Consider the following 14492-nt stretch of genomic DNA (forward strand, 5'->3'; position numbering starts at 1 on the left):
CTCTCTCTCTCTCTCTCTCTCTCTCTCTCTCTCTCTCTCTCTCTCTCTCTCTCTCTCTCAGCCTCACAACTCCTTAATATTTGACGTGTGTGGGGTAGGGGGTATATTTAGGCTCACGATGGGGGGAGGGGAGCTCAGTGACTTGTAGGCCTGTCCCCCTAGCCATGTGGTAGGAAGGAAGGAGGAGGGCATAATTTAAAAAAAGGGTTATGGTGGTCATGGGATTAGAGAGAGAATCTACCAGGTGAAGTAGGGAGGAGAATTGAAAGGAAGACAATGAGGGGGGAGAGGCCATGATCACAGTTCCCCCCCCCCCCCCCAAAAAAAAAAAAAGATGAAAAGGGAGGTTGGTGAAGGCTAATGGGCCCCCAAAGGAAATTTGTGACGGGAGAACTTGAGGGAGTTAGTCAACCCCCCCCCCCCCCCCAGTAAGCACATGGAAAATGGAGGGGGACTAGTGGAGGTTGACCGATAGGCTATGGGGTAGCACCGATGAGATATAGCCTCATACAATGCTCCCACATTGCATATCTTACAGCCCTCTAGTTTTTTTTTTTTTATCCATTTTAAGAGAGGCAGTGTTTGATTTTGTATGCAAATTAGGGTCAATGACAAAGCTTTTCCACATGAGTTTTGTGTAGGCAAACGCATAAAGGTGAGTAATTATGATATAAGTGTAGAAAATGAGAGCACTTCAAGAAGCCATAGATGTTCCTTTCAAATTCTTGGGCAGTATTGCCCCCATTAATCTATTTTATAGTATTTATCAGCTATTGCTAATATTCAAATACTAAAATGATAATCATTTATGACATTGACAGCGGTTGAGTTCACTAAAAGGAGGTGCAACCACACCAACAATGACCAATGATTTTCTAGTGATGTCAAACAACCCTAGAAAAGTGTAGGCTAACATGTGGGACCTCAATAATGGGTTGTTGCTTTACATTGGAATTTGCATAGTAATGATTTTATGCATACCGACTTACATACATGAAACATTTAACTGTATTTTTTATGTATATGTGGGATAGTGGATTGGAGGTGTGCTACAATGTATCCAAAATTTAACACTTTTTCGAGGCTCCCAGATTTAAACCCTACTACTAGAAGGATTGGAGCATAAAATATCCATATGCAACTCCAAGATGTATCTCTACTACTTTTCCCCCTTACAATAAACACCAAGATATGTAGGGTGTAAGCCATATAGTCCATCATTATTACGGAAATTATTCACTAGCCCCAACACCCACCTAGATTTTGTGGCAAAGGCCAAGTCATTTGTTGCAAAGTGTTTAGATAAGGATCCTTTGAAAAGAATCCCAATAGAGAACTTATTATCTATTTTGTCCACAACACCTCATGTGGGCATTCCACTTGTAAAAACTGATGAGCTACACCCAAAACTCAATTAATAAAATTGCAAGTCTCTTGCATGTGCTTTATTCAAGTTTTTTTAATTATAGCCTTATCTACTTCACTACGTATGTTGGGCTTTCATGCCAAGTAAATCTAAATAGTATTTCACTTAATGTATTGTCTTGAGTGACAATTAATTATTTTAGATCAATATACTCTTGTGAAGTTTATCATTTATTTCATTAGATCATGGCAAGAGTTGGAGCAACCACAATAGCAACTAATGTGTATGCTACTAACTTAGATCATGACAAGACTCAAATAATAATTTAAAAATAACAAGAAAATTTTGGCATGCAATATTTGTCAATTGCCATCCAAGCTAAAGAGAATGACATAAAGGGTGAGCCACTTTCACTTAAAGAAGTTTAAAGGCTATGTCCACGTTGGTTCGTGAGAGATGCACTATTTCATATATCGAACACGGTAAATGGAGTTTCACCTTGGAAGATCTCCAATCTATAACATGTGGAATTGGATAGGATTCTTCTAGCCATGTTCATTTACATGAAAGAAGCTCCTTGAACAACAATCAAAGTGGCCATCTAGTTTGTATAACAATGCTATGTCCAGTACATTTTATGAAGGGTGATTGATCGGAATGATAAACCAACCAACACAGGCACTGGCCAAGGGAAAATAGGTGACAAAACCCAAGTACAAGGAGGAGAAGCTGCATAACCACTAAGAAAGATACATGTTTTTCTACTACTTGCAAGGACAAAGTGTGGAGGAAATATTGGCACACAATGCTGCACTGGAACAATAAAATGTTGAACTTTAGTGTTTGGTTGATGATTTAACAATACTATTTGGCACCTTTACTAATGCAACAAAGTCAAGACCAAGGAATGCCAAAAATAGCTCATTAATAGATTCACACTCTTAAATTTTGAGAGCTTGTAAATATGTGACATCATTTTGAAAATATATTTGTTTATGTAACAATGCCATGGTGTAATGAAAATTTTTTAAATCAATGAGTGAGCACTAATTATTATGGACTTGTGTTTCAACATGTATCAACTGTACATTTTTCATTATGTGCATCAAGAAATATACACATGAGAACCTTAGAAGTATTCAAGTTGTACATAAAATGGAAAATTTTTCATTTCTTTGATTCTAGGGAGTCCTACATATCTAAAATCGAAACCAAATCATTGACCTCCTCCATGTCACAGCATTTTGAAGTTGTCTCCCACTCCATGTTGTCATCACCCTATCGTTCTTCTACAAGAGCCTCTATAGTTTGAAGTGTGTTGAAAGTTATCTCTACATCTCTTGTTGTTGTCTTTGATGGTGCATGCATTTAACTACATATTACAAAACACATACACCAAATTAGCTACATGGACTTGTGACATTTAATATGAATAAAGTCAAAAGGATACTAGTTATGCTCGCAACTACCACTAGAAGCTACAATTAAGAGCATTCTAGTGGCAACACATTGTATCTCGACCACCTCTTCATGATAGTCCAACCACCAAATGGGCTCACTAACTGATTATAATGTGTCGATGTCCCATGCATCTTGAAATATTCCCATCTTGTTTGCATATGTCATACATTGGTGAAAAGCTTATTTATCTTGATCTCTTGGTAACAATTGCAAGCATACTTTTTTGAGATTGCTCACCAGATGTGTGTTATTCAATTAAACATTGAATAATGGCATAATATCCATTTAGCTTATTCAAGCCAAATAATGCTTCCTAAGACTAGAATAAGCAAGAATAATGGGTCTAAAGGAAGCAACAATATTTGTTTGTCCCAACTATCACAACCATTAGGCACTCAACTGGGCCATTACTACCCTTGGTTTTTGCAAGCCCTACCATAGCTTCCTTTCAACCATATTGAGAATTTTGACCAATGTTTGGTGATTGACTTACCAATCACACAGTTCAGACTCCAAATCCACTCTCTTTCAATATTGCAACCCCATCCCTTTTTTATCTCGTGTAATGGCATTCCTTTAGAACACACTAGCCTTTAAACAAGTCACCTCTTCAAAAATTTTATTTGACTCTCAACTTCTTCAAGAGATACTATTGTGGCTAAAACTCAATATCAATCTACTCAATCACCAACTCCTTTCAATCTCTTGGATGACCACCACTTCCCCCAAAATTAATGCCATTTATCAATTAAATGCAAGGAATTGAATCCCTTACACCACCACCAACCACTACCTTGAATAAACCACCTAGCCAGAATCCTCTTATTCAAGAGATGTCCAATCCTACAATTCAATCTAGCTCCAATGCTCAAACTACACCATGTCCCATTAAGTGGGGGCGATGGAAAAAATCAAGCTTCTATAAGGATGTCAAAGAAGATGGCCTCCAGCTTGCTAAAAACTAGCAAATACATTAGACATCTCAAAGTAGAACTATTGTAGCCTAGAATAGTTTGAGATCCTTGTAGACTCAAAGAAGAGATTGACTCGACTTATGTTCACATAGTTAGAGGAACACAATAAATATTGATCATGAATGAGTATAGGACAAGAGTATCCAAATGATATGAAAAGTAAGGAATTAAGAAAAATCCATTGCAATGTAGATATAAGTGGAAAAATGTGTTCCTCGAGTTCAATATTTAAAGTAGTTTAAGATTTTCAATATTCATTTGATATTTAGAGATCTATAGATTTTGATTATTCTATTCTCTTGGAGAATTTCTCATACTTTAGAATAATGTGGTAGTTATTATGTTGGAGATTTTCTCATGCTCTAAAATAAGTTCATAAGAGTAAAGTGAACATTCTTATTTGTATAAATATATCAATAAAGTTTGATTTTTCTATTGTGTTGGAGGATTTCTCACACTCTACAATAATTGTGATAATTACAATTTCATTTTATTGTGTTGGAGACTTAGTCACGCTCTAAGAAAAGCTAATAAAAGTAAATTAAAGTGAACATTCTTATTTGTACAAATGTATCAATAAATTTTGATTATTCTATTATTTTGGAGATTTGATCATGTTTAGGAGTTTATTTTATCATATCTAAAACTTTCTCACTCTCTAAGATAAGTCATAAAAATAAAGTGAGCATTTTTAATTATATAAATATATTAGTAAATTTTAATAATAATTTAAAGTTTATCTATTATTCCTAATATTAGAGAATTTCACATAGTAAGATAAATGTAATATTCAGATGCTCGTCTCTTTTTCACATTTCAAAATGCAAGCTTGTTGAAGGGAAGTAAACCTTTCTATATAATATTTCTATTTTTAAAATCATGTTTTTATTGAATATAAAATCTTATTGAATTAAAGAATTTTGTGTTGTCACCAAAATGTGAGACACTCCTCTATTCATGAAACATGCTCTTCAAATTGACTATACATTTTTTGTATATTTACAATCACAAGTACTAAAAGTTGATCACACAATCATTGTCAGATCTAGTTGTAAGAAATATTTTTAATGCCATAAAGTATCAATTATTTTGCTTGATGTGCCCTACATTGAAATCATGGTTCATGGACACTAGTGTGGACATATGTGGAAGAGTTGGCTAGAAAAACATATTAATGATTACAATGCAAGAGTTGTGGTTACCCATTTACAAGCAATGCTACATAAATTAAGGAGCATCTTTTCAAGGTTGATGGTAAAACGTAGATGGGTGCACATCTTCACTAGTTGATATACATATTCTAATTATATAATTGATATTTATGTTTCAAAATAAAGATAGCTCCTTGCAATGATGTATGAAGTTGCTACCATCACTAGTTTGTAAGAGACACTATTTGACTTTTTCTCTTGTTGTAAATCCATTGTACTGTCTCACTATCTTAATAGCTTCAAACATAATGAGTACACCTTGTCAATAACAAACTTATTAGTGCCCACTAGGCAAAACAAATCTATGACTTGAATGCCCCAATTTTTCTACATTGCACCACTAGTTGGACAAGGCAAATACACTTGAGGACATCCACTTGATAATAAGGATACTTCTCCAAACACACCTATCTCCTATTAGTCACTATATCTTGAAGTGTTGGTTGCACAAAAATCAAGATACCTAGTACACAGTATATCATGGCAAATAATGTGGCACAAAATATTTGCAAGATCTTCAAGGGACACTTAGCTCTACAGAGAAAAAATTTAAACAATGCTTCCTTACAAACCTAACAATGTTACTTTAATCCAAGAGGATATGCTTGATAAATGGGGGCTTTCCAATATCCTTAAGCAATAGATTTAAAGTGTGATAGCGTAAGATATCCATGTAACTTCATGATATTTCTTCATTATCAAACCACTAGCTCCATTAAAATTCAAAGCATTGTTAGTAACAATGGTAATGACATTCTTAGTCCCTCCCATATGAGTAATGGCTCTCTCATATACTTTAGCCAAGTATGTGCTAATTTTCTCCCTAAGGGATGTATCAATCAACCCAAGAAATATAGAACCTTGAGAACAAAAGCACATGTTATTGATCAAAGTTTTTTCTTTGACAATTGGTCTGTCCATCTAATGCTATTGTGCACCTATATATTGACATAAAATCAAGTATGATTCTTATAAGCATAGCTTCAATACTACTCTTAACTTTATCTATGTACTTTGTACGCATTTTATTATAATCATGCAAAACTAAGCCTTTTTTCAGTGCTAAACAAAGCATCTTGAAATATAGGATTTTGAATCACATTGAATGGTATCCCACATGCCATAAGTGGAAGTGAAGTTTAAGCATTGAAAATTTACCAAATGCATCATATAAAGTTTATGTTCTTGTCTCTCTAAAGGCATACAAACTCATACCCTCTTTGGAAAGCATGCACATGACCCATACCTTCTTGTCTCTTCTTCTATATGAATGGAGTCTTCCTCATGCTAAGTGCCACCCATATGTGGAATGGGAGCCTTACTATCATTAAGACCCCTTGATTTCTTCTTAATGCTAATCTCATTTTTTTGCCTATATATTTTCTAAATAAAAAGTCTTATAATCAGAACACTAAGTATATAATTATGATTTCGAAAGAATTTCAATAATTGATTTTTACTCTACTTTCTTGACTATACCTATTCACATGTGATTTTTTAATAATTATTGTATTTTATCTTCAAATTATTTTCTACATAATTTGTAATTTTTCAATAATTCTATTGTTGTAGAGGCTTATCTCACACTTTGAAAGTATTTTTTAGTTTTGTGTCTCCCTTTCTATGTGTGTTAGAGGCTTGCCTCATAGAATTAGTCACTTGTATCATGTTGTGTTAGAGACTTGTACTTGTATTCACAATACAAGCATAGGATTTTCTATCATTAGTTTTCTAGGCTCGTAATTACACTCCTATAGTAAATCTAGGCATAAAACATTTGTTTCTTTGTGTGTTTGAGACTTGCCTCATACTCTAGGAACATATGTAAACTTTTGGTCCTTGTACTTGGATTGTACCAGATGCTAGAACTTATACTCACAATACAAGTGCAAATTTTGGTTAGTCTTTGTTATTGGTTGCATGTGAGATTTTCACTCACAATCCAATAGTACATTTGGGCAATAAAAACTCTATTGCTATGAGTATTGAAACTTGCCTCACAATCCATGTATGACATTGTGCTTATACCTATGTTGTGCTAGAGACTAATGCTCTTACTCACAATACAAGTGTAAGACTTTTCTTGACCTTTCGAGGCTCACACTCACACTCAAATAGTAAGTCCAAGTAAAATAGAATCCACTATTGTGTATGTTGAGGCTTGCATCACACTCGAGGAACCGAATTACATGTTAGAGTAATATGTCCTCTATGTGTGTTAGAGACTTGCCTCACACTCCAAAAATGAAATTGTGTTTTGGAGTACTTGTATGTGTATTGTGTTAAAATATTAGTACTCACAACACACATCACAACTTTTTGATCTAGTCCTCATTGTCTTTTTTATTTGATTTGAGTTTCACACTCACTCATGTAGCTCACTCTATAAATGCTTATTCTAGTACATGCATTTTGCCACATATCGATAACATGGTGTACATTTTGAATTAAGACTAAATAACTTTTTTTAATCATTTTCCAAATCTAATTCAGTAAAGTTTTATTTTGAATGTCATAGAAATGGCAACTGGCAAGCCCACCATTTTCAACAATAAGAGAAGATGCTTGAGCAAAGCTCTTTGTCAGGTACTTGTACCAATTTAATGAAAATCAACTTCACACAACCTTTGATAATGACGATAAGGGTGCATAGAACCAATTTATTATTGACCTACTAGCCCCCCATGTATTTAAGTGTCTTCAAGGTATTGTTTTGACCCAACAATTTAACGCAGACTTTTGCACATAAAGATCTTATTCTTGGAAATTAGGCTCACTGGGTCAGATTACAGTCCTAATAAAGACATTGCCCTTGTTATCTTGCAACAACCACTATTTGAAGAGAGAATGTCGTTAATATGCTACCTCTTACATATATACAATGGCAAAGCAAAGTCAGAGGGCTCGACACAAAAATGAATGCGAATAGTGGAGCCTGGTTTTAAAAAAAAACACTTATAGGCACATAAGAAAGCAAAGCATAGCCCACAAAGATATAGCCTCGTACAATGCTCCCACATTGTACATCTTATGGCTCTCTAGCATTATTTTTTAACTAAGCCTTGTTAGGGAGAGGGAACATTTGATTTTGTATGCAAAATCAAAGTCAATGACAAAGCTTTCCCAAGTGAAGTTTATGCATGCAAATGCATAAAGACATGTGTATGGTATAAATGCAACATGATGGAACTTCAAGAAGTTACATGCATTCCGTTCAAATACTTGGGCATTATTGTCCCCATTGACTTGGTTTGTAGTGTTGACCGATCATTGCTAGTATTCGAGTATTGGAATGGCAATCATTTACGACAGTGACAAAGTTCACCGAAAGAAGATGAAACCATACCAATGGCCAAGGATTTTATAATGATGTTAAGGCAGCCTTCAACAAGTGGATGCTAACATATGGACTATTAGCAATGGCTTGCTATGTACATTAGAATTTATACACGTCAATAATTTTATGCACTACAACTTACATGCATGAACAATTTTACTATATTTTTGCATTCATGAAAATGTATATGTGGGATATCAGATTGGGGGCATGCTACAATGTATCCAACAACTAACACTTTTTGAAGGCTTCAAGATCTAAATCATGCTACTAGAAGGGATTAGAGCATATGATATCCATATGTAGCTCCATAGTGTATCTCTAATACTTTCCCCACTTACAATGAATGCCAAAATATGTACAGTCGACACCCACCCAGATTTTGTTAGAAAGGTTAAGTCATTTGTTTCAAAGTCTTCACATAAGGATCCTCTGAAAAGAACTTCAAGAAGAGAGCTAATTATCTCTTTTTTCCATAACACCCCATGTGGGTATTCCACTTGTAAAATTTGATTGGCTATACCCAAAACTCGATTAATGAAATTGTGAAATGTCTCTTGTATGTGCTTTGTTTAATATTTTATTCTTATATCCCTAGCTACTTTATTATGTGAGTTGACCTTTTATATCCAGTAAATGTAAATTGAAATGTATTTCACTTGATGTTTTAAGTCTCGAGGTACAATTACTTATTTTAGCTCAATATACTCATGTGAAGTATGATGAGGTTCAAAGAATCATTAGAGAATAAGAAACAAAGTTCAGCAATCAAGTTTTATCAATTGTCATCCAAGCCAAGGAGTTTTATAGGGCAAAAGAAACTTCACCTTTGAAGATCTCCAACCTCCAACACATGGGATTGAATAGAAGTCTTCTAGCCATGTTCATTTGACATGAAAAATTCATCTTAAACAACAATCAAGAGGCCAATCTACTTTGTACAAAAATGCTCTATCCACTATATTTTACCAAGGCATGATGATTGGAACGATAAACCAACCAACATGGGCGTTGGACACAGACAAATAACTGACAAGACCCAAGTGGAAAGGGCAAGTTGCACAACCACTAAAAAAGAGACCTGTTATACTATTGCTTGTAGAACATGAGCACATCATGGAGATGACAACACAAGGAGCAACATCGCAAGGACAAAGTTAAAGGAAATGTTGGCACATCTCATTGCATTGAAACAAGAAAGGGTTGAGCTCCAATATTTGGTCGATGATTTAAAAATGCAAATAGCATAATCACTAATCGGTATTTTTGCTAATTTGACAAAGTCAAGACCAAGTAATGCCATAGCTCATTTGATAGATTCCCACTCAAATTTTGAGAACTTGTAAATTTTGAAAATATAGTTGTTTATGTAACAATGTAATAGTATAATTAAAACATTTTATCAATGAGTGAGCACTAATTATTGTGGACTTGTATTTCAACATGTATCAACTATATATTTTTCATTGTGTGCATCAAGAAATGTGCACATGAGAACCACAAAATCAAGAAATGTACACATGTGAACTACAAAAATATTCAAGTGAACATACAATGGGGAAAAATCATTACTCTCCTACATATGTAAAACTGAAACTAGGTCATCAACCTCCTCCGTACTAGAGCATTTTGTAATTGTCTCCCACTCCATGTTTTCATCACTCTTATCTTTCTTCTGCAAGAGCCTCTATAGTTTGAAATTTGCCAAAAAATATCTCTACAACTCTTACTGCTATCTTTGACAATGCATGGCTTTATTGTATGTTACCAAACACATATACCAAACACCCCAAATAATGGCATAATATCCATAGTAATGTTATCTACAATTAAAATAAGCAAAATCACAAGAAATGTTTGATGAAACAACATATAAAAGTTTGGAGAATCATCTCTGAGAGGATGTGCTAATCAATCCTAGACCAGTTCTTCTAAACAAAAGCTGGATGCTTCACTCTATCAAAACTCTTGTATTTTTTACTATTCGTGTTCTTTTGATAGCAACTCAAGTGGTTGAGAACCCACGTCCTCTTGAGGCATGTTGAATGTATGAAGTGCATAAGAGTAAGATGAAAGTTACACCAACAAGAGGAGATGTACACATGAAAGCAAGACAATCAACTCAAAGCACAATTGGCAAGATATAAGCAAGAACCTCATTGATACATATGAATAAAGCTAACAAAAGTGCTTAGGGGAGTGATGCAAAGAAGCTACAAACTCAATTGCATTGCACGAGTGTCAAGCTAGGATCTAAGAGGACCAAGTGCAAGCGTTCCTACAATCCATGCAGCAATTCGCAAATTTCATTGTTAGATACTTACCCAAATTAAACTAAGCCCCAATTCCATCATATTTTAATTCGTTTTGGTGCTCTGAAGATCCCTTCTCAAACTAGTTTGGATTCATTTGGTATTTAGGTCCTCTTATTTGCAAAAGTCGTAGTTTCAATGACCTCTTGTGCTATCTTGTTATCAATCACATGAAAATATTTGTTTATTGATCCATGGACTGAAGAGAGCACTTGCTTTCTCAATTCTTCTAGTTATTGGGTCCTTTTACTAGGGATTACACAATCTATATGGTGAAATGATGATACTTGTTTGTCAAGTAGCCATGGTGTCATTTCTGAGTGCCAAGTATGGTACTTTGATGTGTAGTTTATCATATTCTAGGATGCTTTCCTCTCCAATATGCTAAATCATTACGTATAAATGTGTGACACCAAAGAAAAGAAAATCTGTGATATTGCAGCATGATAGAATGAAATTACACTCAAGCTTTCATGAGGTTGATCTACCTTTAAAAATTTGAGATATTTAAAGGTGCTAACTACTATAAGTTGATAACTATCTATTAATTAAAAAGAGAACTCCATATATAAAATCATATTTACGTATGTACAGATGATTATCCATTTAAATATTCAATCGTTACAATAAAAATAGAAACATCTCTCAACCTATATGACTTAGAAATACTTAGCTTTAGCACATGAATGATATCATATTCAACGAGTATGGTTGAAGGCTACTTTGCTTGTCCATAAGGAAACTTTGTACACATTGCTTAATGTAGATATAGTAACAAATCGTGTGTATTACTGTATCTCATTAGAATTTAAAGATGGAAAGGGGATGTAATCCAATGCATTTCAAAACATACAATCAAATGCTAGATAAATATTAGTTACCATGTATGGTATCTAACTTTTGCATGCCAATGTCTGGTATTTTGAGATGTAGCAAGCTGGGTTGCTGGGTTTAAAGTTTATACAGTATGGGTTGATAGAATTGTCACACATTGTGCTTTTAGAATTGGTAAATGAGAGATGGAAATCCACTCTAAGGAAGTTTATACCTTTTTCAAAAAAATTTAGAAAGACCTGGCTTCCACATCCTGTGCACTTGACACCGCCCGAATATCAGGTGGGAAAATCAATCAGAGCAGGTGCAAAGTTTAGGGGTTACCTAAACTCCGCCTTCTGTGGAGTGGCTCTTTCTCCTATTATTTGTTATCTGAACCTGCCACACTTGGCAATTCCTTTTGTGGCAAAGATGGCATGATGATGACCTTATGAGTTTTGTGATGACTGCATGTAACATCTATGTATTGCTCATCCATATAATTAAGTTGAGACCTTTGAACAGATGGTTGCCTGTTGAAATTGTGATAGCTGAGCTTGGAGTGAGCAGTTCACTGTGTTTGGCTAAACCAGGCAGCTGCTCAATTAAGAGTTCCTACAGGCTCCTGTCTAAAATCCACTTTCATTGCATGAATCCATGGCAAGGGAATTTCCATTAATCTTGAATGAGAGCCTCCAGGTGTTGGTAGGATGAGCCACCATGTTGCACTGCCACCTGGGCAGAGCCACTCAAGTCCCTAGCTCGATGTCGCATTTCCTCATCTTCTATGACATCCTTCATTAAAACTGCTAAATCATTGGCCTGCATCTTTGTCACATCAATCCCCCTTCCAACTCTCCACTGCTGCTCTACAAGCAGCCTATTTGTAGACTGGTCGCCAAATACTGGGCAACAAACCATGGGCACTCCCATTGCTATAGACTCGAGCACCGAATTCCAGCCACAGTGTGTCACAAATGCACCAATTGCCACATGTTTTAAGACCCTCGCTTGCGGAGCCCATGAGACTGTGACCCCTCTCCCTTGCGTTCTCAGAGAGAAATCCTTCCTTAACCCTTCTAGCTGCGGATGTTGCTGTTTAGACCGGATAACCCAAAGAAAGGGCTTTCCACTTGCTTCAATTCCCAAGGCAAGCTTCTCCAGTAGCTTTTGTTGCAACAGGACCTTGCTACCAAAAGCAATGTACACAACAGAGTGTTGTTCCTGCTTGTCCAGCCATGGAAAACATGAGGCATCTTCATTCAGGAAGCTTTCGGAGAGACCATAGGACAATGGTCCAACTGTTAGAACAGGAACTGTCCAGAGCACTAGCGAGAGTGCTTCTTTTTCCAGATTATTGAAACTATTGACTATAACCAAATCAGCATTTTTCAGTGCATTCATTCGTGTCAGCTGAGTATTCACAAAGCTGTTGATGCGGAAAGCAGCTGCATGATCCTTGATGAATGGGAGACCCGGTAATTGAAGCTCCAAATGGCATTCCTCAGGACCTGCAATACGAATGTCACAAGAGATGAGGAATTCAGGGTTAATTTTGAAGGTTCTCCTAGAAATACCAACCTAGACAAAATGTTTGATGTTTCCAGGAAAGAAGTAAGATGTTTGATCAACACAGGACACTTTTTTCAACAGACCCCCGAGTCCCCCTTCTTATCGCATCCTAAAAACGCTGGCAAAAGGCTGGCATCTGAGCTTCCAACATCAAATAACTGCAGATGAAACCCTGAGATGTAGATCCAAGAGCACCTGCTTGTGTCTTGCCATGCATCAACTGTGGTTGTGTCTTGTCAACAGACCTTAGAAATCTCCCTTCTTAGCTTGTTCTTAGAAGAACCAGCAAACGGCCAACATCTAAACTTCACTCGTCAGAGAATTGCTGTTCCAGCAGCTCAAAGAGCGCCTGTTTTGGCCTTTCACTGTCTTGTCAGTCCCCCCAACCCCATTTTTCCCAAGACTGCAGATGACAATGTTCTCTAAACCTTAACAAGACTGATCCTTGAAACTCGGTAAGTCTGATCCTTAAAAACTCAGATTCCAGGAGACAGACGGCCAACCTTTAGTTTCAACCTCTTCTGCAGCATACATGAAGGTACACAGCCTCGTGGCGCAAGCGGTCCAGAGCACAAACCACTTCACATTGCATTTGCGTGCAACCTCTGCCGTCCATGGCAGGAAGGCATCTGAGATGAGGCAGGAAACCCTAGGGCCATCGGCGTGGAAGCTCCTGATGAGGCTCTCAAGCACAGGGGCCTGCTCTTCGAGACCGCGATAGACAGACATCCCGGAGGAGCTGAAGATGGGGCCTTCCGTTGAAGCTTCCACATCCAGAGAGGAGGGCTGATCAGGGGGCAGGCCGTCGGGGATGGGCACCAATCGAAGGCAGCCGAGGTTGCTGCTGTAATTCACGGCAGCAGAGGAGGACTCCACCAGACTGTTGTGAATTCTGTGTGTGCAGAGGAAGGTGATTGTGGCGCCCCTGGAAGCGAGGTGGAGGGCGAGGTGCAGCATGGGGTTGACGTGGCCCTGATCGGGGAAAGGCAACATGATGGCATGGACAGAGGAACTTCTCGATACCTGTTGGCCCTTATCCCTCTCCATTGATACCCTCTCTCTCGGGATTTGGGTTTGCGGCGATAGAGGGAGTCAGGGACTTGGGGTGTGAGGCGACCCGGGCGGGGCGGGGCGGGGCATATCACAGATATGGACTTCCTCTACCCTCCCACCTCCCGGCACTTACATAACACAAATTAATGTCTAATAGATTTAGTTAACACGGGAGCATTGTTGCACGTGCACTCGAGTAATTATCTTTTTGTTTTTTTTCCTCGGGGTTTGAAAAAGAGCTTGTGATAAGTTGATTTTGCTTGCTTGTATTGCTTGCTTGCTTAGTTTTCTTGTTTTTATATGCATGGTACAAACTCTTGATAATGTTGCGTATGTTAGTTGTAGAGGTGAAGCTCAAGCTCAAGCACCAAGACTCACGGACCGCTTATTGTT

At 36.9% G+C, this 14492-nt stretch overlaps 1 protein-coding gene across 1 annotated transcript; it reads right to left on the reverse strand.

Moving 5' to 3' along the window:
• Positions 1–11687: 11687 nt before the first annotated feature.
• On the reverse strand, positions 11688–14212 carry LOC148017451 (7-deoxyloganetin glucosyltransferase-like). The gene is made up of 2 exons (XM_087663241.1): positions 13550–14212; positions 11688–12985 (listed from the first exon to the last, which is right to left on the reverse strand). The coding sequence occupies exons 1-2, from the start codon at positions 14091–14093 to the stop codon at positions 12150–12152; spliced, it is 1380 nt and encodes a 459-aa protein (XP_087519367.1). The 5' UTR covers positions 14094–14212; the 3' UTR covers positions 11688–12149.
• Between the last annotated feature and the right edge of the window lie 280 nt (positions 14213–14492).

The sequence above is a fragment of the Lygodium microphyllum genome, chromosome 22 (genome assembly GCF_053477565.2).
Source record: "Lygodium microphyllum isolate KBCC chromosome 22, Lygodium_microphyllum_v1.1.10, whole genome shotgun sequence".
NCBI lineage: Eukaryota > Viridiplantae > Streptophyta > Polypodiopsida > Schizaeales > Lygodiaceae > Lygodium > Lygodium microphyllum.